The 23,703-nt window shown below is 35.3% G+C and overlaps 1 protein-coding gene across 1 annotated transcript; it reads right to left on the bottom strand.

The window, feature by feature from the left end:
• Window positions 1-351: 351 nt before the first annotated feature.
• Window positions 352-21,843, bottom strand: LOC113509330 (fibril-forming collagen alpha chain-like). The gene is made up of 25 exons (XM_052898581.1): window positions 21,784-21,843; window positions 17,856-18,023; window positions 16,382-16,417; window positions 15,643-15,684; window positions 14,715-14,849; window positions 12,999-13,159; window positions 12,512-12,629; window positions 11,563-11,687; window positions 11,254-11,460; window positions 10,707-10,805; window positions 10,102-10,398; window positions 9,455-9,922; window positions 8,743-8,904; window positions 8,313-8,510; window positions 7,929-8,073; window positions 7,151-7,411; window positions 6,738-6,871; window positions 5,971-6,240; window positions 5,059-5,274; window positions 4,596-4,884; window positions 4,113-4,298; window positions 3,290-3,511; window positions 2,769-2,941; window positions 1,963-2,184; window positions 352-1,270 (listed from the first exon to the last, which is right to left on the bottom strand). The coding sequence occupies exons 2-25, from the start codon at window positions 18,016-18,018 to the stop codon at window positions 1,124-1,126; spliced, it is 4,476 nt and encodes a 1,491-aa protein (XP_052754541.1). The 5' UTR covers window positions 18,019-18,023; window positions 21,784-21,843; the 3' UTR covers window positions 352-1,123.
• Between the last annotated feature and the right edge of the window lie 1,860 nt (window positions 21,844-23,703).

The following is a 23,703-nucleotide window of genomic DNA, read 5'->3' on the forward strand; positions in this document are numbered from 1 at the left end:
ATATGTCTATGAATATTTTAGGTAGGTACTAAGCATAATTTTACTTGTACGACAATGAAATAAATTTTTGTCCTATAAAGGCCTTAGTTAGAGTTAAAAACATTATTTAATTTTAATATTTTAAAATCTTTTTTATCATTAAAGAAATAAAATGCATAGAGAATACGCCCCTTATCCATAAAAATTGAAACATCTTATAAAATGTTTTCTGTTTTCAAATTTAAAAAATTAATGAACAAGAAAAAGACCAGAAGCTTCAATAGCTAAATTAGATGTAACGTTTTTATGAATAAGAGGGTAACTCTTTAGAAGTTATTGCTTTACAACGTTTCGTAAACAATCTATATTTTAGTTATTAAATTGTTTTTTATTTTTTTTATTTTGACTCTTCACTTGATAGAAACATGTTCTTAGACCAAACGATTTATCAGATCGCCATGTAGCACGCATTTATTTTATACTCATTTTGCAAATGGCAAAATGAACTTAACGTTATTTTTTAACAATTTTAATGGGTCATGTAATGTAATGTGACCCTTTCCACCAAAATACGTTACTAAGGTAAGTCGGGACATGTTACAAAACATGTGACACATCTGTTTTGGTGGGAATATTGTTATGACATCATTCTTTTTTTCTACTTGTGTAGTTTTATATTTTATAATTATACATGTATTCTAATACTTTATATAACTTGGTATAAACGCTCTACATTTGTATTACATAATGTATGTTTAGTGAACACATAATACGATTGACATTTTGGTTCAGTCACGGTTAAATCCCAATAACGTATTTAATGAATGTGTCAATCAAGCGAAAGTTTAAAATTAACTAGCTGCTTCTTACCAAGGAGATAAATTACTTACAATTCGTTTAAAAATAGAAAAATAAGCATGAAGTTTTTTAAATTTAAATTCTTCTTTCCCAATTATTTGATAACTTTCTATCCTGATAGATTATGTAACCACTTAGTAACAAAAAAAATATTATTTATTATTAGACAAAAATAAAAAATAAAATTGTTCTGCATCCGAGCATTACAGTATGCATAAAAGCACTGTGAACACGTGACTGAACTAAAATTATCAACCTTATATTAAAAGATAGTTTAATACACTGCCTATATAAAACAAGCCAATCCGAGTTCGATCCTGAACATTTGATTTGGTCTGCCAATATCTCTTACTCCAACATCCAGTAGCGGCAGCCGACCAGCCTTATCGGTGTCAAACTGAACAATAGTCTTCGCCCATACTTCTTTCTTGTACTGTTGGGAAATATTTTTATAAAGTTGGTGATATACGTTTTAACAAGCTCTTTTTACTATTACTGCTTATAATCACGACACAAGAGCTTTCTAGTGTCAATAGTTTTTAAACTTTCGTTGTACGCGATGTCTTGTAATGACAAACAAGCTTATAACCCATACTTGCTGAGAAACTACGTTTTACTTATAGACATGAACCATACAACTCTTTTTCTAGTAATTCCTCTAAATTGTTAACATTAATATGTACAGTGTTTTAATGAAATTAATTCAAATATAATAAATTCGAATCCGATGAGAACCCACACCTTTTGCACCATGAAAGGTCACTGTTATTATACGTGATATAAATTTGCTCTTCTTTGATCATATATCTGAATATGATAGATGGAGTGGAATCTAAAAGAATTAAGGGACCCATTGATATCGCGATATACTTAGCTAGATCCTTCTGAAAAGCGTACTAGTTAATTTCTAATAAATTAACCTAATCTCAATCTCACCTATCATCTTTTACTGATACCCAACAAGCATAAAACAAAAAGACGGTGTTACCATTCCATTTCATCCAATATCACTTAATAGGTTAGTTTAGTTCTTTCATTGTACGAACATCTATCTATTTTATAAATCTTTTATCTGACATTCATTCTAAATGTGCAAACTTATAAGTCTCCATTGAGGTTACTTACCTGACATTCATCCAGCAGTGCTTTGTATCTCAATCTGTTATTAGCCTTAGGTAATATCTCAGCATCGTTGTAAGCCAACAATTTAATGCCTCGACGATAGTTGTTCATCGCAGGGTCGTAGTAACCGATTGTGTTGCGACAGTGGAATGTCACATTCTGCATAGCTCTCGTTGACATAAGCTGAAGGTAAGTTAGCTGGGAATGATCTGCTTTGTATGTGATCTGTGAAAGAAATAGTTAACAAATTGTATTGAAATAGTAAAAACATAGCTCACAGAATTAACAATCAATCAACGGGGAAGAAAGGTTCTCGAAAGCGACCTCAAATATGTCACGAAAACTCAATGCATCAGAATCGTTGGCCATAAGTCTACGAGAAAACTTATGTTCAACAATGGGCATGATGATGGGCATGATAAAAATAAGTAAATCTATTTTGATAACCGTGAAGGTGTACGAGTAAAAATATAACGTGATATCACTTCTTTTTATCTTAGGCTAAAGTTATTCAGGAAATTAAGGATAATAAGTCACTGTAAGAGGTGAAAAACTCAAGACTACACCAAGTTTGTTTACAACATATAAATAATTTGATATGTTATTTTTCTATCGAAGCGGTGCATATAGTATATAGCACTAAAATTACATGGTATTGCACCTGAAGGTGGTCGAGTTATTATAGTCGAGATTGCATGAATGATATTTCTGTTATCACTAATATTCATGGCCGTTTAGAGACCTCTTGTAAATCAGATAATAAAAAGATGCATAATTTTATTTTATGATAGTTATAAAATCATACTCACAGTGAAGCCTTCTTCCATCTCGCTAAGCCAAGCTTCTTTCTCTTTGCTCTTGTATGAAATGTCTTGAGATTGCATTGGTTTTGGGAATATACAGCTCCCGCCGTTAGTCATATCACAGTGAACTAATATAGCATCGTTAATGTCCCCGCCATTAGGATCGATCCAATACTGACCTACAATTAATATTTATATGTTAGAATTATTGCTGTTTCGCTTATCTTTACCTGTATAGAACTTATGATTTTCGAAAACTATAGAAATTTTCAAAATTCTTCCTTAAATCATATTATATCATAGTGTAGTTAAAAATTGCAGATTTCCAAAGATAGAAATATGCCCAAAGACTAACACAAATTTAAATGAGGACATTTAAATTTGTGTTGATAGGTCTTTTCTTTTAATTTTTAATTTAATTAACCGTCTATACAAATTTATAACTTATATTTCTAGTATTATGTCTAAGTTGCTTGATTTCAAGATCAAATTGGCTAATAAAAATAATGTTTTCTGAATATACTTACCACTTTCAAAGTCAGGATGATGGTATTTAATATCTCCACATGTCTTCCCTGGTGCTTCTTTGGTGCCGTCGGGTCTTAGGAATTTATCCAGAGACACTTTAAGTCTTTCGTATGCTTTCATTACTATTTCTTTACGTTCCGCTGGCGTCATGTCTTCTTTGAAGAACCTTGAAGGCATTGAATTAGGGTCATCGCCTAATGGATCTGGACCTTTCACCGAACCTAAAATATTTATTCGTTGAAACAGCTTCATTACACATCTTATCAATATACTAAGAAAAACAATTTGATGTTACCATTTAAAATAATCTTACTCCTATTGGGTAACAACTAAGTATAGCTGAAAAACTTTAAATCCTTTTATACCATCAGTACGTCACCGCATAGTTTATTTTAATGAATTATTAAAAAAATTTCAATAAAAAAAAAGGATTTTAGATTAAATTTTACGAATACCACCTATATTGAATTTTGACGTGTAGTCCTGTAATCTTTAGTCCAATGTGGTCCAGAGGTACCAAACTATTTCAGTTAGTAACGTTAGTAACGTAGCTACCTACAGCTACTATTATTCTGTCATAATGCTCTAGTTGAAATATATGTATACAGACTAAAAACTTTCCGGTGAAAAAGTAGCATCGCGCGACATCCCTATTCACTATCCTTAGTTTTTTTTTTTTAAATTTCTGCTTTAAATCCTATGTAGTTAGTTATTCTTCCTTTCACCGATGCTCAATTATAGAAGATCATTAGATAATTTATTATAATGATGATTTGATAAATTAATTTGATTTTATAACAAAAAACATATCGTAAGTATTACCTTGTTGGAGCATAGCAGCAAGTGCAGCAGCATCATAAGCCAAACCTTCTCCTGCTGGACCGGGCGGTCCAGGCGGGCCCGGCGGTCCGGGTGGTCCGTGGCGACCGGCGTCACCGGCCGGCCCACGGGGACCGGATGGACCTATGGGGCCTTGTGGCCCAGGGCTACCATCGCGACCAGGAGTGCCTTAAAAAATAATAAATAATGTTAACAGGAGTAGGTTGTTAGTAGAATGATATATATATCAATCACATTAAAATTTATTTTTGTATGTGATTTCACTTAATTCTACTAACTTTATCATTCTTTATTTAATATTATTATTATATAATTCAGAAACGAAAATAATTATCGAAAAGAAAGATATGTGTTAATTTTCATATCAATATCAAAAAATTAAATTCAGTGAAATCATACAGCTACTGTAGCAAATGTATTGTTTATGTATGACTACAACATAATTCCTATAATAGAACAAACTACCTCTCGATCCAGGTTCACCATCCTTGCCAGGCGGTCCCATAGCTCCAGGTAGACCCCTTTCGCCTTGTCTTCCAGGTGCTCCTATCATGCCCGGTAGACCTGGCAACCCTGCATGTCCCTTAGCGCCGTCCGCTCCCGCTTCGCCCCGTTCTCCTTTAATCCCGTCCAAACCAGGTGGACCCTGTTTGCCTGTAGGGCCTTGTGGGCCATCCACACCAGGAGGCCCTGCTTCTCCTCTGGGCCCACGTTCACCTGCTGGTCCTGGAGGCCCAGCAGGGCCAGCTGGACCCTATTATTATAGAAATAGAATATAATTTTATTATTTGACGAAAACACAAAGTTTCAAACACAAAATAGAATGGGCCCCGCATTAGGCGAATCTGTATTGTGGACACCCGACAAAGATCTCTTTCTTGCTGCTTTCGTGGTATAAAAAAAATTGAAATAATTTTCTTAAATTTACCTGTAATCCCGGTAGTCCAGAAGGTCCCGAAGGACCTGGTTGTCCGATAGGTCCTTTATCCCCAGGTCGACCCGGAAGACCTGATTGCCCCTGCTTGCCCGGCCGCCCTTCTGGGCCTGGTTCGCCCATAGGCCCTGGTGGCCCTTGTAATCCCGGGCTGCCTGCATGCCCTGGAGCTCCATCTGCCCCAGGTTTTCCGGGAGCACCAGTCTCACCCTATAAATTGAATAAAATTAAGAGGGCTTGCTAAAAATAAAAATATTATTCTTATAATAATATCTCCTAAGTATACCGAAATGGAAAGAATCAAAATGTTTGTAGACGTTATATTAAGTTTTTTTTACAAATATCCGACTAAGAAGCTCACAATTAAGCAATGGAATATTCCTCCCTATATCAATCATATTCAGAATTAAAGCATGTTAGACATGTATGGACATGTTAACTAGAGCTGAAGGCCTACCATGAAATGTTTTCCGAAATTTCGGATCCGAACGAAACACAAATTTGATGTTAAAATTACATAATACATGCCATTTGGAAATATCAAAAATGTTAAAATATTGTTTCTTTGGACTTTTATGATAGGATGTATGACGAGCGAAATGTTAAACTCAATTTATTGGTCCGATTTTGGTATAAGCAAAAACACGAAATTGAGTCCGAAATTTCTGAATTTCATTTCATGGTAGACCCGCAGATTTCAAAGACATTTCGTAATGGAAATAAATAAGAAACTGGTGTACTTTATAATGATTAAGTTAAGTAATTTGTGAGATATCTACAGGCTACAATACTGTATAAAATTGCGCTTAATATCTTTAACTGAATAATTGTTTAGGAAAAAATTCCACATAGTACTAATACGAAATAACCACATTATATTTTATAATTTTTATATTGAATGTATACCTGTGGACCACGAAGTCCTTGTGGTCCGGGTGGCCCGACCATACCAGGTAAACCACTTGGCCCTCTTTCGCCAGACGGCCCTGGAGGTCCACTAGACCCCTGTGGTCCAGTTTCACCTTCACTGCCTCTCTCTCCTTTAGGTCCTTCAGGCCCTGGTGGACCTGTGAGACCAAGAGGGCCAGGTGGCCCAGGTCTACCGGTGTCTCCAGTGGCACCTTTAGCTCCTGGTATTCCTGGAGCACCTGCTGGTCCTGTACTCCCTTGTGGACCCTGCATAATAATAATAATTTTAAGACAAAATAATACAACACATATTTTTTCATTTTTGAAAAAAACTAAATATTAAAAAGAACTATTTAAAGATTATATGCAAAAACATTTACAAGAGGGAGATTTTGTACAAAAGTCGATTGCTTGGGTACCTCTGTCCCATTCGTGTTTCAACTGTGAAGCAGTTGTGTTTGCATGGCTGAGTTTCAGTTTGAAAGGTGGGATATGGCGTGATTTTACTGGGTACAGAGGAATAACATCTGAGTCCTTAGGAATGGCAACGCATGGAGAGTATTATGGGCGAAACAGTATACTCTGTTATGTCCATGGTACTGCTCATGTCTATAGGCGACGATTACCACTTTCCATCAGGTGGGCTCAGCTTGTTTGCCATTCTAAGTTGTATAAAAAAAGAGAAGACAGTTATAATAAGACTTACTTCTGTCCCAATATTTGGGACAGAAGTACTATTTTGATACTATGAACATGATTATTACCGAGGGCCCCACATCGCCTGGTCTACCAGGCAGACCAGCACGACCAGTTTCTCCTTTATGTCCTTGTTCACCTCTTGCTCCTTTTGCGCCTGGTTGCCCGGGTAAACCACGCAAACCCTGTTCTCCTTGTAAACCTTGAAATAAATTAAAAATATAACAGTATAAAATTTTTATCATTAATATGCCTAGGTGGATTATTTTATTTCATAATAATTTTATTGTTTATTATTTTTAATATAAATTAAAACAAAATTTTTATTGAACCCAATAAGCTAAAAATAATGAAAATTTGCAGAAAAAAGAATCAATATAGCTTGTAACTCGGCATCATACTGGATTCTAGTACTGTTTTCTAATAAGGTCGTTACGTTATAAATTACTACAACAAACAGATATGAATATACATTCAATACCTGGACTACCCGGAGATCCTTGCTGTCCTTTAGGCCCGCTGTAGCCTCTTTCCCCTTTCAATCCTGGCATCCCAGTTAAACCGGGTGGACCAGGATGTCCGGGTGCTCCTTGCGGTCCAGGCTGGCCACGTTCACCAGTTGAGCCGGGTGCCCCTGCTTCACCAGGAACACCTGGTGTACCCGGTTCTCCCCTCTCAGCTGGCTCGCCCGGAGGGCCAGCAGGACCTATAGGACCCTGCGGGCCTTGTTCTCCTTGACGTCCTGAGGAAAGCAAAAGTAATTTTTAAAAACTTGATAAGTAATTTTATAATCAAATATAATTCCAAGTAATTACAAGAATTAACAAAATTCTTCTCCAGGTGGAGGTAGTTTATTTTTCAATTGAATTGACTTGAATTTTTCACTTCAATTATTTATACATATATATATATATATATATATATATATATATATATATATATATATATATATATATATATATATATATATATATATATATATATATATATATATATATAATCTATGGTAAAAAGAAAAAAAAATTTGCTTATTTGTTTGTAATAAATAAACTCAATATGTCCTTATTAATATTACAAATGTGAAAGTGAATTTGTTTGCTACCTTATATTGTCTTAAGAGCTTAACCAATCATTATATTTGGTTTACACGTACTATATGGGATAGAAAAGATTACAGGTTACTTTTCAACACAGTCAGTAAGCATACCTTGTTCACGCAAAGTCACGGGTAAATACTAGTAATGAAAGAAATATCTCACCTGGAGCACCATCATTCCCAGGAGGACCAGCTGAGCCTCTTTCTCCCTTTTCTCCAGGAGATCCAGTTTGACCTCGAGGTCCAGGTAATCCCATAGCCCCGATTGGACCGGGATGTCCTTTAGTACCTCTGGGACCTTCGGGACCCTATAATAATGTGTACTCATTTAAAAATCAATATTTATACATCATAAATTTAGGTATAAGAATAAAAATGTATTATTTGTAAATATTATAATGCTCAAATGTCTTACTTACGCTTATACCAAAAATTATTAAGAGAGTGAGGAAGTGGCGAGAGCGAAGCATGGAGCACTTGTGTCTTGTTCTTCAGGAAATGAGTACTAAAAACTAAGACAGTGTAGTAATACGTTTAAGATACTTACCGGTAGACCGTCTGGACCTTGAGCGCCAGCTTCGCCTTTCTCTCCAGGAGCACCGGGCTGACCAGGTCCACCTCTTTCACCAGGGAATCCCCTTTCTCCTCGTGGTCCTGACGGTCCTGGTGGCCCAACTGGACCTGCAACACCAGGCTCGCCATCTTTACCTGGCGATCCTGGTAAACCGGCTGACCCGGGCATTCCCTGTAGTATGAAAATAAATTGAACAATTAGAATATGATCTAGTTTGTTATTTCCTGTGATAAATATCAAAAAAATAAGAAAAGAAAACATTTTTGTCTGCCTAAATTATTTTTCTTTTCTACTTATAATAAATAAAGTATGTTTAGAATAATATTGTAAATCTCAAATAATGTAAGGTGAAGCTACATTGATGATAATATAATAATAATAGCATTAGAATTGGGATTTTTACCGGAAATCCTGTCGGTCCGGCTGGTCCTGTAGGGCCCCTTTCTCCAGAAGGACCAGGGGGTCCTTGAGGTCCTTGAATACCTGGTCCACCATCCCTTCCAGCATCACCTTTAGGCCCTTGTGGTCCAGCTTGACCCGGTTCGCCATCTTTACCTGGTTCACCCTAATATATAGTAAAAAAACAACATGTTCATTCAAATATCTTTAATTTGCTATATAGTAAAAATGTAAATTGGACTCTATTTTCTGCGCTTAGCCTCTCATTTGGGGTGTTGTGCGTAGCGCCGTGTGCCACTTGCCGTATAGTTGCGGCATAGAATAAGCCACCTCTTACTTTTCCATGGTTGTCGTAAGAGGCGACTAAAGAATCTTAATGGTCTTGGTTAAACAATCTTAATGGGATGAGTAGTAGCGTGCCTCTAAAACATCATCAAAATCCTAATTGCAGTTACTAACTCGTCTACCAAACTTGATAACTGCTGGCAAAATCCCCTTTATAGGCTGTTAACTAACCACTGCTAATCATAAGCTAGCAGCGAACAATTAAAGGTTGATATGATGATGATAATAATAATGAAATTAAATAAATAAATGATCTTCGCCTTAAATAACTGAAGTACTAGATAAATCAAGGGACTTTATTATTCCTTTTATAATAATATAAAAATGGAATTGTAATAAATAAATTATAAATATTCTGTTATGAGACTCACTTGTAATCCTCTCTCCCCAGGGCTGCCCATAAGTCCTGGTGGTCCTTGTAATCCTTGAGGTCCTTGCTCACCAGGTCTGCCGTCAGCTCCGGCTATTCCTCTTTCTCCTTGAGGACCAGTCTTGCCTGGAATACCTGGTCTTCCAATAGGTCCCCTAGGTCCTGATAATCCCTGTGGACCAGCCCTACCAGGATCTCCTGCACTCCCTTTCGGTCCAGGTAAACCAACGCTGCCTCTTTCTCCAGGTTGGCCTTTGGGACCCATAGGACCATCTGCACCAGGTAAACCTCTCATTCCCTGTAAACCTCGTTCACCTTGAGGCCCAATGTTACCAGCAGGGCCCCTAAGACCTCTCTTTCCTCGTTTGCCTTCTGGTCCAATACTACCAGGTAAACCTCTAGGACCAGGGGCGCCAGACTCTCCACGTATTCCAGCATCACCCTTGGAACCTCTTTCACCTGGTTGGCCCTAAAAATAAATAAACAAATAAAACAACTTGCATTAACTTTTAATTGCATTATAATCACAAACTAATGAAATGGATGAATGGAGTTTATTGGATTCATCTGATCAAGGACTTAAATTTTTTCGAAGAATTAATTTATTTATATATACATATTATGATTTCATAGTATGCCAGAACTTACCGGCATTCCCTTTGTTCCAGGCACACCCGGGTCTCCGGGGAGACCTGGCGTCCCTCTTGGACCAGGAAATCCTTGAGGTCCTGTCGCCCCATGTGGACCTTGAACACCTTTTTCACCCGGTGTACCATCTCGCCCAGGAATTCCTGGAGCGCCAACTTCACCGGGTTGTCCTGGCCTTCCGGCTTCTCCTCTAGGGCCTTGCACGCCTTGGCTGCCTTTTGGTCCTGCGACGCCTTGCTCTCCTTTGATACCTGGAGAACCCGGAAAACCTGGCGCACCTGTTTTTCCGACATTTCCCTAAAAAAATAAAAGGAAATTATTTTTACTGAAGTTACTAAAGAAAGTCTTTTGAAAAGTGGCAAACATTACGTGTTCCGATTTAGAAAACATTAGAAAGAAAATAATTATAAGCTAGTCAACATATTGGGTATTGTGACAAAAAGTCTCAAAATACATAAATCGACAACATGGTGACAAGTGAATATGCTTTTGCGATTGTAAGCATTTATACATATTCTGCGGCTATTAGGCAAACCATAAACAACAGAATGTAGGATGACATCCTACAATTGTCTAAAAAAATAATAATAAAAATCAGTACTTACCATAAGGCCTGGTGGCCCCGGCGGACCATCGGCTCCGCGCATACCAGGGGGACCAGGTGGACCCTCACGGCCTCTTTCGCCACGAGCACCTATTGGACCCTATTAAAATTTCCCAATAATTTTAATAATAATGTAATTAAATCCTCGAGTTTTCCAGACGAAATATAAAATTGTACATAATTTTATCGACAAGTAGCTTTCTGTATGCAGTGATCTTATTTGAAAGATGAGATATGACAAAATACTAAATATTGTAAATGAAGATCTTTCTAATTATAAGAGTTAGAAAAAGACGAGTAATGTGTTTTGTTGCTTGAATGGCAACTTTAATTATTATTACTTTAATTAACTTTAATATTATTTTATACTTTATTTTTTTATATATAATTATTAACTTTAATTATTATTAAAAGCAGGCTTTATAATGTTGGCTCTTATAGTATATAAATAAATGTAACTGACAAATTCAATACTGAATCCATGTATTCAATTATTAGCTTTATATGAACAGTACAACTATTTGTCATTATTGATTAATATGACTAACCATAGGCCCTGGTGGGCCCATTTGTCCAGGGAGTCCAGTTGGTCCCTTTTCTCCTGGTTGTCCCTGATCACCCTTAGCACCGTCTTTGCCATCAAAACCTCGATGGCCTTTCAGCCCCTGAATGCCTGGTATTCCAGGAACCCCTCTAGGTCCAGGCTGACCTACCGCACCTGCTGGGCCCTGTTCACCGTCTTCACCAGGTGAACCCTGTAATTAATGTTATTTTTAATGCATACTTCGGTTTTACTATAGTAGTTAAAAAATACTATCATTTAAAAGAAAATTAAAAAATTATAGATATATAAATACATCTTTTCCCGGGAGTCCCGGTGGTCCTCTTTCCCCTGGTGATCCTTGTAGTCCAGGTAGGCCTGGTTCTCCAGTCTCCCCTCGAGGTCCTTGGAAACCTTGCGGGCCGGGCGGGCCTTGTGGTCCTAGGGTGAAAACAAATTTTTAATTGCCATGTCTTTAAATGTAGAATAAGGATTTATTTGTAATTTTTTCCATAATGCTATTCAAACACAGAAGAAAAATTCTTATACATTCCTACCTTCCTCATCTGAACACAGAATTGTGTATTATCAAGATTATATAAATCAAAGTAACAAAAGAGTTTATATAATAAAAAAAGATATATATATATTAATTTTTTTGGTAAAAAATACATACATTCACCAGAGGGAGACTTTGTACAAAAGTCGTTTGCTTGGGTACCTCTGTCCCATTCATGTTTCAATCGTAAAGCAGTTGTGTTTGCATGGCTGTGTTTCGGTTTGAAGGGTGAGATATAGCGTGAATTTACAGGGTACAGAGGAATAACACCTGAGTCCTCAGGAATGGCAACGCATGGCGGGTATCATGGGTGAAACAGTACACTCTGTTATGTACATGGTACTGTTCATGTCTATAGGCGACGGTTACCACTTTCCATCAGGTGGGCCGTCAGCTTGTTTGCCATTCTAAGTTGTATAAAAAAAAACATGAATAGTATCTGCGATCCTAATAAATATAATATGCAGTGATAGTAATAGTTACAATGAGACAAAGCATAGAAATCCAAAGAAAAGCGAAAATATTTTTTTATGTCTTACTTTGCTTATGCTTTCATTTTTCAGTGAATATTAAATTAAAATTAATTTAAATTTAATAAAAATTATTTACATTTTGTATTGAAAATGTAGTGTTTTTTTTTTTCTAAATATATATTAAAAGCAAACTACGTTGGTAATATTAATAATAGAAGTAACGATTAATTTACCTGGTATTCCTCGGATGCCTGGTGCTCCTACAGAAGCTTGCATATACTGATACGGATCAAAGGCAGGCCCTTTATCACCTCCTGCAGTAGCTGCTAATTGTGCCAGGTATGCATTTACCTATTCAATAAAATTATTTTTTTAAACATTAATCAAATTGATGAAAGTATTCTAATATTTCAACTTGATTTTTTTGAGTAGGTAGTTGGAGAAAAAATATCCTTTTTCTCCCCAGAATGTCGTAAGGGGTTAAAATACAATAAAATTAAATCCCAAACCATTTGGCCAGTGCGCTAAAAGTTGTCTAATGTTCTCCTGCTGTATCGGGAAAGGCAAATGCTTTGTCTAACAGTAGAAAATTATTGTAATTGATTTTACATTATTGTATAAAACTAAGATAAAATAGTCGAATAATCGAATTTTATATCAGTTTATTCGTTTCTTTAAATTAATTTTAAAATAATAAAAATAGCATCAAATGTTACTCACATCAGGCATTGGGCCAGCAGGTCCGGGTATACCAGGGGCACCCGGGACACCGTTAGTACCCGGTGCACCGGGTGGTCCTGTCGGTCCGTCGTCACCCGGGGGACCGGGCACACCTCTCACAGGGGTGGTCGTAATGGTACCGGCATTGTATGAAGGCCTTACTGCTGAAAAAAGTCTGATCAGACGTCTGAAGAGTTTTATATGCAAGTAATTAAAATTCATATGACCTTCGGATATATATTAAATTCACTAAAAAATATACGTCAATTCTGAACAAAAAACTTTTTATTAAATGGTGAATCCATCTGCATTAGTTCCAGTGGCGTAACAATAGGGTGGCAGGGCTGGCAAAATGCCACGGGCCCCCGATCCAAAAGGGCCCCGGCTCAAGAGGCCGCGAGCTCAGATTTTTTTTTACCTTGTACCTGATTATTTTATTTGACTTGAAAATAAATGATAGGGCCCCATCAAAAAAATTTGCCACAGGTTCCAAATGGTATAGTTATGCCAATGATTAGTTCCTTACTAATTTTGACAAGACGGTTTTAAGAATAATAATAATAATCATCATATCAGCTGTTATCTATCCACTGCTGACCATAGGCCTCTCCCATAGATTGCTTTAAGAAATTGGACCATTCTTTAAAGCAGTTTACCATTGAAGGATTTTGCTCTTAGTTGTCACGCTTGGCAGGCTGGTTGGCGAGCGCAGTTCGCTTTTGGTGATGTTTTCAGAGAAACGCTGCTGCCCAACCCTCGACCATTAAATTCGCTTAGTCGCCTTTTACGATAATCACGAGAAAGAAAGGGACGGCCTATTCTACGCTAGGACCACACGGCAAAAATATTTAAGAATTAAATGATGTTTAGTTGGTGTAATATTATTTATTTGTAATTTTATGTACCAAATTCTATTAAAGTATTGTAAAGATAAGAATATTAAATATCCAATATACTATATACCAAAGAATGGAAACACAGTTGTCAAGTCTTCTATATTTTATGTAATCATGTTACGTAATTACGTCGTTAATTCTGACCGATTTTTGTTATTCCTTTGCAATCGAAAGTTTTCACTCCCGTATTAGTTTCATATTACACACAGCACTTTTTCTCTGTGAGACAAAATACTGTACGTTATTAACCAAAATCTACATTTTTATTTATTATTTCAGCTGTTCACTGACCACCATTAGACATAAGCCTTCCCAATAAGGAAAGTTTGGCTAGTAGTTGTCCCGCTTGGCACGCGGGTTGGCAACCGCATATAGGCCTTTAGAGATGTTTTAAGACGGACGCTACTGTCCATCCCATCGCCCTACAACATTGGTAAAGTATATAGTATATACTATACAAATATAAACATTTTTGTATAGTATTTTTTTAATGATTCTACCGCCTATTCAGATGCTAACTTTGTAGTATCAATATTGGTATACTGTCTGATCTCGTATACTACAAAAGCCGCAGAATTCAGCTTAACCCCAAAGCTTTATATTGAGCGTTCCAAAAAATTTTTGTAATTTGTAATTGAAATTATTTCTTTCGCTTTTAATATATTTTATTTCAAGACACTTTCTTTTGTTTACTTATAAACAGATGTTAGACTTCTGTACTAAAACGTGTGTTAAAAACCTGTAGATTACAAGTTTTACATTTTTGAGGGATGACGGTATATAGTTTAAACTAAAAAGATGCCAGAAATTAACTGGTTACCTGTTAAACATTCCGGCAGGATAGAGCAGTTCACTCTACCGGTGTAGCACTGGCAGAGCGTGCAGTTGTCTCTTTTCCAGTGTTCCCCTTCAATCCACACACGACCTATGTCGATGCACCTCGGCGAAGGTGGAACTGTGTAAAAATGACTCCTAATTAGTATCACTTACTTCTAGACGGCCTAAATTAAATAAACAAAAAAACTGGCTTTTAAGTTACACCTTCAGAAATACGGCAGTGAAAACCGCAGTCAATTTGGTGCTGTAAGTTTTGCATAATGTCGGCACAAATATACAAATAGAAATAGATGCAAAAATTGTAAAAAAAAATGTTGACTCTTCATATATTTTCCTTCTAAATATCTCCTAAGTACAGACATTGTCCAGTAATTTTATTATATTAGTCAAATAAGATAGTAAAATTTACCAAGCCGATACTCTATTTTATGAAAAGGGGTAACAGAAGCTTGTAAAGATAATATCAGTGAATGACAATAAAAAGTAACAATGAATTTATTTCGTTCATTTAATGTCATAAGAATAAATAAAAAAAAAGCGGTAACGGTATACACTGGCAATGCACCAGTAAGAAATGATAGATGAGAATGAAAAGGCAGGTCAGTTAGTCCATCGTGGTGAATACACCTGGAATTGAACACGACGGTTTCAAGGGGAGACCTCGTGGAAGTGACCTGACAGTGTATATTGCTAGCAATGGAACTAGTAGTCCGCATTACTAACAATCCCTCCCCTTTACCTAATAAATACATTAGGCGGCAACGCACTTAGCGTGCTAACGACCCGCGTCAGATTATCAGCTGAATCAATCAGTATTAATACTTCTTGATGATTTTACGGCTTGACCAATTACCATAACTTTTAGCACACTTATATATAAAGTTATTTTAAATAATTATAATAAAACATACCCCTCGGTGGTGGGCTAGGAGGTCTGCGGTTTGGGGGCGAGACTGTAACAAAACACATCTACGCTGAGTATATCAGACTGCATAATTGTGTAAGTACACATTTTGAAAAGGAGAAAGATTATAGTATAAGTAATTTAATGCTAGTAATCTAGTAATGAAATTATATGGTAGTATTTGACAAATAATTAAAAAAAAATTTATTCAACTTAATAATAAGCATTTTTTAATAGTTATTTTTTTATTAATCTACCGTCCAGTTCGGAATGCAATTACAGCTGAGATGAACGGGCAAGGAACACAACTGCTTTATTCAAATAAGAGTCAAGTGTACAACAAAAAAAATATAGCCGGATAAAATAACTATCAAAAACTTCGTATTGATAAAAGAAAGAAAAAGTTACAACGCTAAATCATAGTATTCTTGAATAGCCCAGTCCCTACTAGAAGCACCCGTTCACGAGTATGACGAATGAGCCAGCCATCGTTGTGTTCAACCATATTATAGGGAGCCAACGACCCGGCACACCACGCTGCCACCAATCTGAACATTAAAGTGAACATAACTTGTTCCAAGATACGCAATTACGTCAAAAATATCTATACTAAATTGTATGTGACGATCAGTATATCCAATCATCACAGGCATTTTTTTTTGTCAATAAATAATAGTAGTTAATGAAACAATAAATCATAGATATGTTACAAGGAAGGCAAGTATGCAAAGTAATATTGAACTTACTCGTTGATCCTCTGAACTCCCGTCCGACTAATATAGCTGTAAAAGAAAATACGAATAGGTACACGATTATACTAAATACCACACTTAAAATCTAATAATAATAATCTTATATATAAAATTCTCGTGTCACGGTGTTTGTTACCAAACTCCTCCAAAACGGCTTTGCCGATTTTTATAAAATTTTGTGTACACATTGGATAGGTCTGAGAATCGGCCAACATCTATTTTTCATACCCCTCAATGATAAGGGTGACCCACCCCAAAAATTTTTTTTTAATTTTTCAACAAATTTTTTTTATTTTATTTTACTGTGATTTAGCATTGAATAAAAATACATACAGCTTCAAATTTTTACCCTTTTACGATCAACTCCTGTTGTTTTATCGTGATTTTTATATTCCGCAATAGGGTTGCAAGATGACAATGGAATATAATAATTGTAGTACGATATATTTTCATGTATAGTTCTAGAAATAATGTATATGGTAAAACAACGTTTACCGAGTCAGCTAGTATAAATATAATAATAATGATGGTAATGCAGATACTTGTATTTTCTCGTTGAATATAAATTATAAAAATTGTAAATTGTAATTTATGAAACTGTATCTTCCTTAAATTAAAATTATTATAATTAAAAATATATTTAATAAAAATTATTATTATTTTATTTATTAATCTTCACGCCTGATTGAGTATAGGCAGAGAAAACCGATTGTCAAAAACCCCTATCCTTACCACTTTAATTGGTATTTATAATGTAATCTATTGCAGGGAATAATAAAAAATAGGTATCTATGAATAGGTGTCTACCGTGAAGCAGTTGTGTTTTCATGGCTGTGTTTCGGTTTGAAGGGTGAGATATAGCAATGAGATTACAGGATACAGAGGCAGGAAACGGCAACGCATAAAGGGTATCATGGGTGAAACAGTATACTCTATTATGTCCAGGTACTGCTCATGGCGATGATTACCGCTTACCATTAGGTGAGCCCTTAGCTTGTTTAACATTCTAAGTTGCATAGAATAAATGTATCTAAGGATATAGAGAAAAATCTTCTTTGATTTAGACGTATAAGAGTTTTCTTTTATTATTTATATTAATTATTGAAAAAATAATATAATAAAATATTTCAACAACTATATTTAGATTCAGTATGATCGACTTTTTATCATAAGGCTATGTTAATTATTGCATGGATTACATCTCCTAATTCGTTTAAAAACAGAATTTTCATCATGCCTCCTATCAAACTGTTTATAATTACTCTTCACCATCCAAAGGTTGCCTGGAAGAGAACGCTTTTAGCCATAAGGTCGCCCATTGTTTTCTCACTATGATGATTTCTCGTAATTTTTTGTATCTATAATAAGTTCACTATTGTAATCTTTTGGAGGAAACAATAAAGAGTATCTATCTAACTGTCTATTAATGTATTTGTTAACGGGGTTCACCATCACCGGATAAACATACCGTTATCGTCTTCATCTAAAGGGTTGTAGTCGTCATAATTGAGATCTGCCTCCTGCGCCTGAGGCAGGTTCTCGATGTCGACCCTTGGTGTCACCTCGTGTTCCTTGCACGCAGCTGGCAACAGGAGAAGTGCCAACCACGCGACTCTCGTTTGCCACCACATGCCGCCTGTGCAAAGAAAGATTTATTCATTCCATAACCTGAGTGTTCGTTGGAAAAAATATCTCTGAAACCGCGTTGTACGCAATCATTTAGGGTGTAGGATATGAGGGTGAACTCCCTGTCGATGGCGAGCCGTACGATGTCAGAAGTTGGCCGAGGGCATCATATTGAACAATTCCTCTGAGCACAATCCGTTTTACAAGCGGTAGAACACGCAGAGTGACGCAAAATTTCTCCTAAGACTAAGGGTTCGATACTCGACTAGTCTATCACTAGTTCTCTTTTTTTTTTAATTATAATAAATAAAATTTCACACGATCTTGTTTTTATTAAACCTTCTCATATATAATTAAAATTATTGCTTAAATCATTTCTCAATCTATTTTGTTGGTATGTACGATTGATATGACCGACTAAACAAGTGAGCTAATTTGAATCATAGGCAAAAGGTCTATAACTGTAGATGTCATGAGCAATATATGCTCTCGGCCCAGTAACCTTAACGTACCTACTAGTGATGTGCCACTGGAATGTGAATCGATTATATCACAATCGATATAACTCGTACTAGTATTGGAATGAAAGATCAAAAGACTAACTAAAATTATTAAAATTAACAAACTACTTGTTATTCAAGTAAAGTTGAACGACATTCAACGATTTGATTTTTCGATTATAAAAATATAACTATTTTTCGAGTTTTAATATTATAATCTGAATTTATCACATTATAATGCAATATTATTTGCTAAATTCAGTTAAGAAATGTAACAAAGATTAAACGCAATACGCATTATATCGCTAAAAGCAATTTTAGCAAGACAAGTTTAGTCGTCATTAAGACGAAGATTATTGACATCATAAATTTAAAGATATAAGTTCAGCTAGTAAAATAAATTCATAAATAAGGTTCATAATTAAAACTATTTTTACTTAAACATCGAATCGAATAATCAAATACACGATACAATTTCTTGAATCGACAAGCGAATCAACCGTTTACTTCTTGCACGTGCCTACCACCCATCTATCTGTATACAAATGACAGTATCAATTGGCTGCTGTAATAATTAATTTTAGCAACCGATGCAATATTGTGTGAACGAACCAATTTGTTTATTTAACTATTGTCTATGATCATTGGAGGCCATTGCCCACTTTCGCTCGTTGTGATTTTGGGAACAGCTGCCATTTTGAATTGGTATGCGTCCATATTTAGTTAAACATCGCATAGTAACAATTACGTGTTATTTATAAAAAGAATACCACGAGCTGTTGTTATGAATTGCTAATAATTTTGTCAAATTGTATAATTGTTGGAAGAAATTGTTGGTAATGTTTTGTCAATGCCCAATTTTATGGGTTTCCGTAGAAAACTGTCAATTTAATGAATTGTAAATCCTGGTCGTGTGGTTGGCATAAATAAAACACCCCTTCCTTTCTCGTGGGTGTCGTAAAAGACGTCTAAGGGACGAGGGATAGGCAGCAGCGTCCCTCTTAAAACATCTCTAATTTCTGACTGCAGTTGCCAATACACCTGCCAAGCGTGGCAACTACTGGCAAAACCCCTCAAGAGGGAGGCTTATGTTCAGCAGTGGACGGTTAAGTACTAATATGATGATGATGATGAAATAAGAATTGTAGTTCTTACAAATTATTAAAATGGTTATTTTGTTTATAAAAGGTTTCAACTCGATTTATTTTTAACATATTAGGCATTCAAAAGTCGAGAAAAAGACATTTAAACTTCTGGGAGTACCTGTGAATTTTGTACATAAAATCCGAGTAGTTCTCTAGTCTATACCATGGCTTTGTTATTTTAGTTCAAAGTCATAAATTACGAACAATAAATTATTTACGCTATTGTGGATTAACAGATTCTAACTAAATCTAACTTAAATGAGAATCCATTGTACCTTCCTCGGAAACTTATTTTTTATTCAAAAATATAGGCCCGTAAAACACTGCTTGGTACACACTAGTTCTTAGCCACGTATTCATTCGCGTGAGCGAGTATAAAACATAGCCCTAGTCTAAACATCTCACAAACTTTTACCATTGCCATATTAGTATGATAATATTATAATCTCTATTTGTCTGTTACTATACATAGTAATTAATAATGTAATTGGTAGAAATTAAGATTTATTTATTAATTTTATTGACCACATTATACGAGTAATAATATAAATAAATATTTATTCGTAGAGGAAGTCCAGGCATAATGAACAGCTTGGTAAAAGGAATATAGTTAATAATGGAGGGAATTACTCGAAAATGACGAGCCCTAGTTCAGCTGTCTTGCTCTTTTAAGGAGCTCATTTAAAGTAAGGTAACTAAAGTAGTTCACATCGTCTTTTCTCAGAAAATATCGAAAATGCAAATTGTTGATTTGTCCTACGATAATTTAAGGTAAGTAATTCTATCATAAATTGCATAACTCATAAATTGAATTAGTATTTACTCTTATAGTACTTACACTCGTATTCATATAGAAATAAAGAATGTTTTATTAAGTAATTTTCATTAAATTTTATTTTAAGTTATTCATTTTACGTTAAAAAGCAAAATGGCTCAGGCAAAAAGCATACTGTATCCTTTAAAGATGACATTATGTTTACATAAAAATAAACTCATATATAGATAACAGACCCACTATTAGTTAAGCTCTCCAACAAAAATTTAACGAACTTACTGCTCATCGGAATGAATAAATAGTGAAATATTTTTATACTAGTTCAAATTCTTTACCCACTACTATTACGTAAGACTAAATGCGGAAGTTATTTTACTTTGATATAATCAGAAGATATATTTTTTGATAACTGCACTGCATTATAAACTGTAGTTTAATGCATTCACTATGCCTTATAGAGTTATTCACTTTACCCGAAAGTTTGGCCCAAGTGGATAGCAGCGCTTCACGTTCACACTGCCCGGACTTCTCCTAAATTTGTCCGTGGAAAAAAACATGAAAAAAATTACCTATGCACATACATCCTTTGTTTTATATCACTAGACCTTCATTTGTTTTTTAATTTATGATAGATATAATTATTTATTTATCTAATAAAATAATTAGATTTATTTTAATAAATCTAATTATTTTATTAATATTTATTATTTTATTACAATAATAAATTTTTCAATAAATAAATAAATGGCGATGCTTATAAATCAAGTTATTGTACGAGTATACAAGCAGTACGATTCTGCGTGTTTACCATTATCGAAATAAGCTTCATTTGCGTTCATCGGTTTGACGTCAGAAGCCCTGTACGTCAATGGAATTTTCTATTCCACACCATCCTAAAGAAACTTTTTTAAAAGGCAAAAATATCACTCGACGTTTAGTAACACTAATAAAAAAAAATAGGCAATCCTGTCGCTTCGAAATTTTTTTAAAAGCACACATCTCTTATTTTATGTATGCTTTACATACGAGTATACGTAAAAAACATATAATATCTTCATTTTTAAGTCGATTAAAAATTAATAAGACTAAACAATCAAATTTACAATTTTAATACGCTAAACAGTAATAATGATTAATTCATATATTTTTAACTGACTTCAACAACTCAATGAAACGAATTCATTTATTTCATATTAAACGATATCTTCGCTAACTTTGCACCGATTTTCGTGAGTCTTTTTTGCAAACTTTCTTCTGATTATAATCAATTTTCATGCAACAAGAATCTTAAAATTAAATACTTATTAGTTGAGCAATAAAAAATAATATTTACAATAGTGCCCCACTCACCTTAGTATCCGGTCGGTGGTGGAGGGTTGCGCGGCCCGCCCGTGCCGCTGCGAATGCGCGCCCAAACGCCCAATAAAGCAATAAATATGCGCGTGCGCTGACCTACCAGCTGGAGTCCACGAATGCAGGAGCGGTCAAATTGGTCTAGGGAATTATTTTTATTTTATACTAACTATAAATTAAGACTTTGCCCCTATTAATGAAAAATTGATACTATGTGATAATCCAGGATAGGACATGGTCCATTTGTGTATCAAATTATCTATTAAAGTATGGGGGAGGGGGAAGGGGAGAATATTTTTTTTTTATTAAAAGATGGGGTCACAATCTCGTCTGTACTATCAATATCCGCTGGTAGAATTAGCTCGTCATGACGAATTCACCAAGAATTAACCACAATAATTGCCAAGCCGTCGTCTGGTGGTCGACCTGACAACTATTGCTAGTAATGGGGACATCGCTTCCCGCGGTGAGAATAAACTCAGATCAGTCAACCCTTCATATGAGCTGTCTTAGACCATCAATCTTACTTTATGTCCCCTAATTTGCACATTATCCCTAAATTTATATATTCAGTGTATCCAATATAGCAAGCATCCCGCCACCCATATCTACTCATAATAGCGAGAACGGGATACCTGAACAAATGCACCTCTAACTAAAAACAAAAGCCCTTCATATGGTAAATTTTAATTTTATTTTATAAACAACAGGATGGAAGTAAACGCCTTCGAATAGAAAGACAAATATCAAGATCGCTTTTGAATTTTCCTTTATATCACTTATCATACACGAAAAAAAATCTAATTGAGTACCTTTTTCTTTTTAAGTCAATTGAAACATAATTTGAATTAGCAATTAGGATCAGATTAGGAGAGATTTTTCATTTTTTGCGCTTGATCTTATCTCATCTGATAGTAAGTAATAATAAATGAGACTAGAATGAAACGCGCTTACCCAGAAGGCACTTGTTCACCATCCACTTGAAGAGTCTCAGGTTATATTACTCCACACAGAAGCAAAAAGGGCATTCCATTATATTCCAGTTCGCATTTTTTTTTAATGGGTGATAATAGTATGGTAACCCCACCTGCGCTACCGGTATACATTGGCGGGACACCAGTGATAGATGACTGATGAGGATGAAAGCAGGTCAGTTAGCCCATCCTGACGAATTCAACTAGAATTAGTAACGATGGTTTCCAGGGGGAACCACGTGGCGGTGGATCTGACCGGGTATATTGCTAGTAATGAGGCTATTTGACCCCACTACTAACAATCCCTTTCCCCCCTTCCAGTTCGCATTAAAAACGAAGAGGCGGACCGTTTCGTATGGACCTGCGGAATTTCTATAACACAAGGATGAATATTTGGTGTATATCTATAGAGGTATAATGTAGTTCGATGGTAGAAAGGAGATCGCAAGTTCAGATCTCATGCCCCTTGTATTATTAAAAATAAAATTTATCATATTGAAAGAATATATGTTTATTTACAATTTGTGTATGTTTCTTTTATTTGTATTCTATTTGCTTTGTATTTATGCTAAGATCTTTATTTTTTTTCTTGTACATTTCCTACACTAGATTAAAATAATCATTTTCTTTATCACTACACTACGTTGGCACGAAAAGATCTCTTTCAGAAATAAGCCCACCCTTGCTTATAAGTTTTTAAACTAATCGCTGTATCTTTTCTTTCACAAGTGGAATAAAGAATATTATATATTTGCTAAAGGGAGACTTTGTACAAATGTCGTTTCAACCGTGAATCAGTTGTGTTTGCATGGCTGTGTTTCGGTTTAAAGGGTGGGATGTGACAGTGAATTTACAGAGTACAGAGAAATAACACCTGAGTCCTCAGGAATGGCAACGCATTGGGAGGTATTATAGGCGGAACAGTATACTCTGTAATATCCAT

The sequence above is a fragment of the Galleria mellonella genome, unplaced genomic scaffold (genome assembly GCF_026898425.1).
Source record: "Galleria mellonella isolate WM207_F2 unplaced genomic scaffold, CSIRO_AGI_GalMel_v1 utg44, whole genome shotgun sequence".
Taxonomy (NCBI): domain Eukaryota; kingdom Metazoa; phylum Arthropoda; class Insecta; order Lepidoptera; family Pyralidae; genus Galleria; species Galleria mellonella.

Bases quoted from the DNA above. Each gene is read 5' to 3' on its own strand.
- LOC113509330 (XM_052898581.1), bottom strand. From the start codon at position 18,018: ATGTGGTGGCAAACGAGAGTCGCGTGGTTGGCACTTCTCCTGTTGCCA. The intron at 2,942-3,289 runs GTAAGTATATTC...TATTAATTGTAG, and splicing joins TCATCCTGACTTTGAAAGTG to GTCAGTATTGGATCGATCCT. The intron at 2,185-2,768 runs GTGAGTATGATT...TTTCTTTCACAG, and splicing joins AGATGGAAGAAGGCTTCACT to ATCACATACAAAGCAGATCA.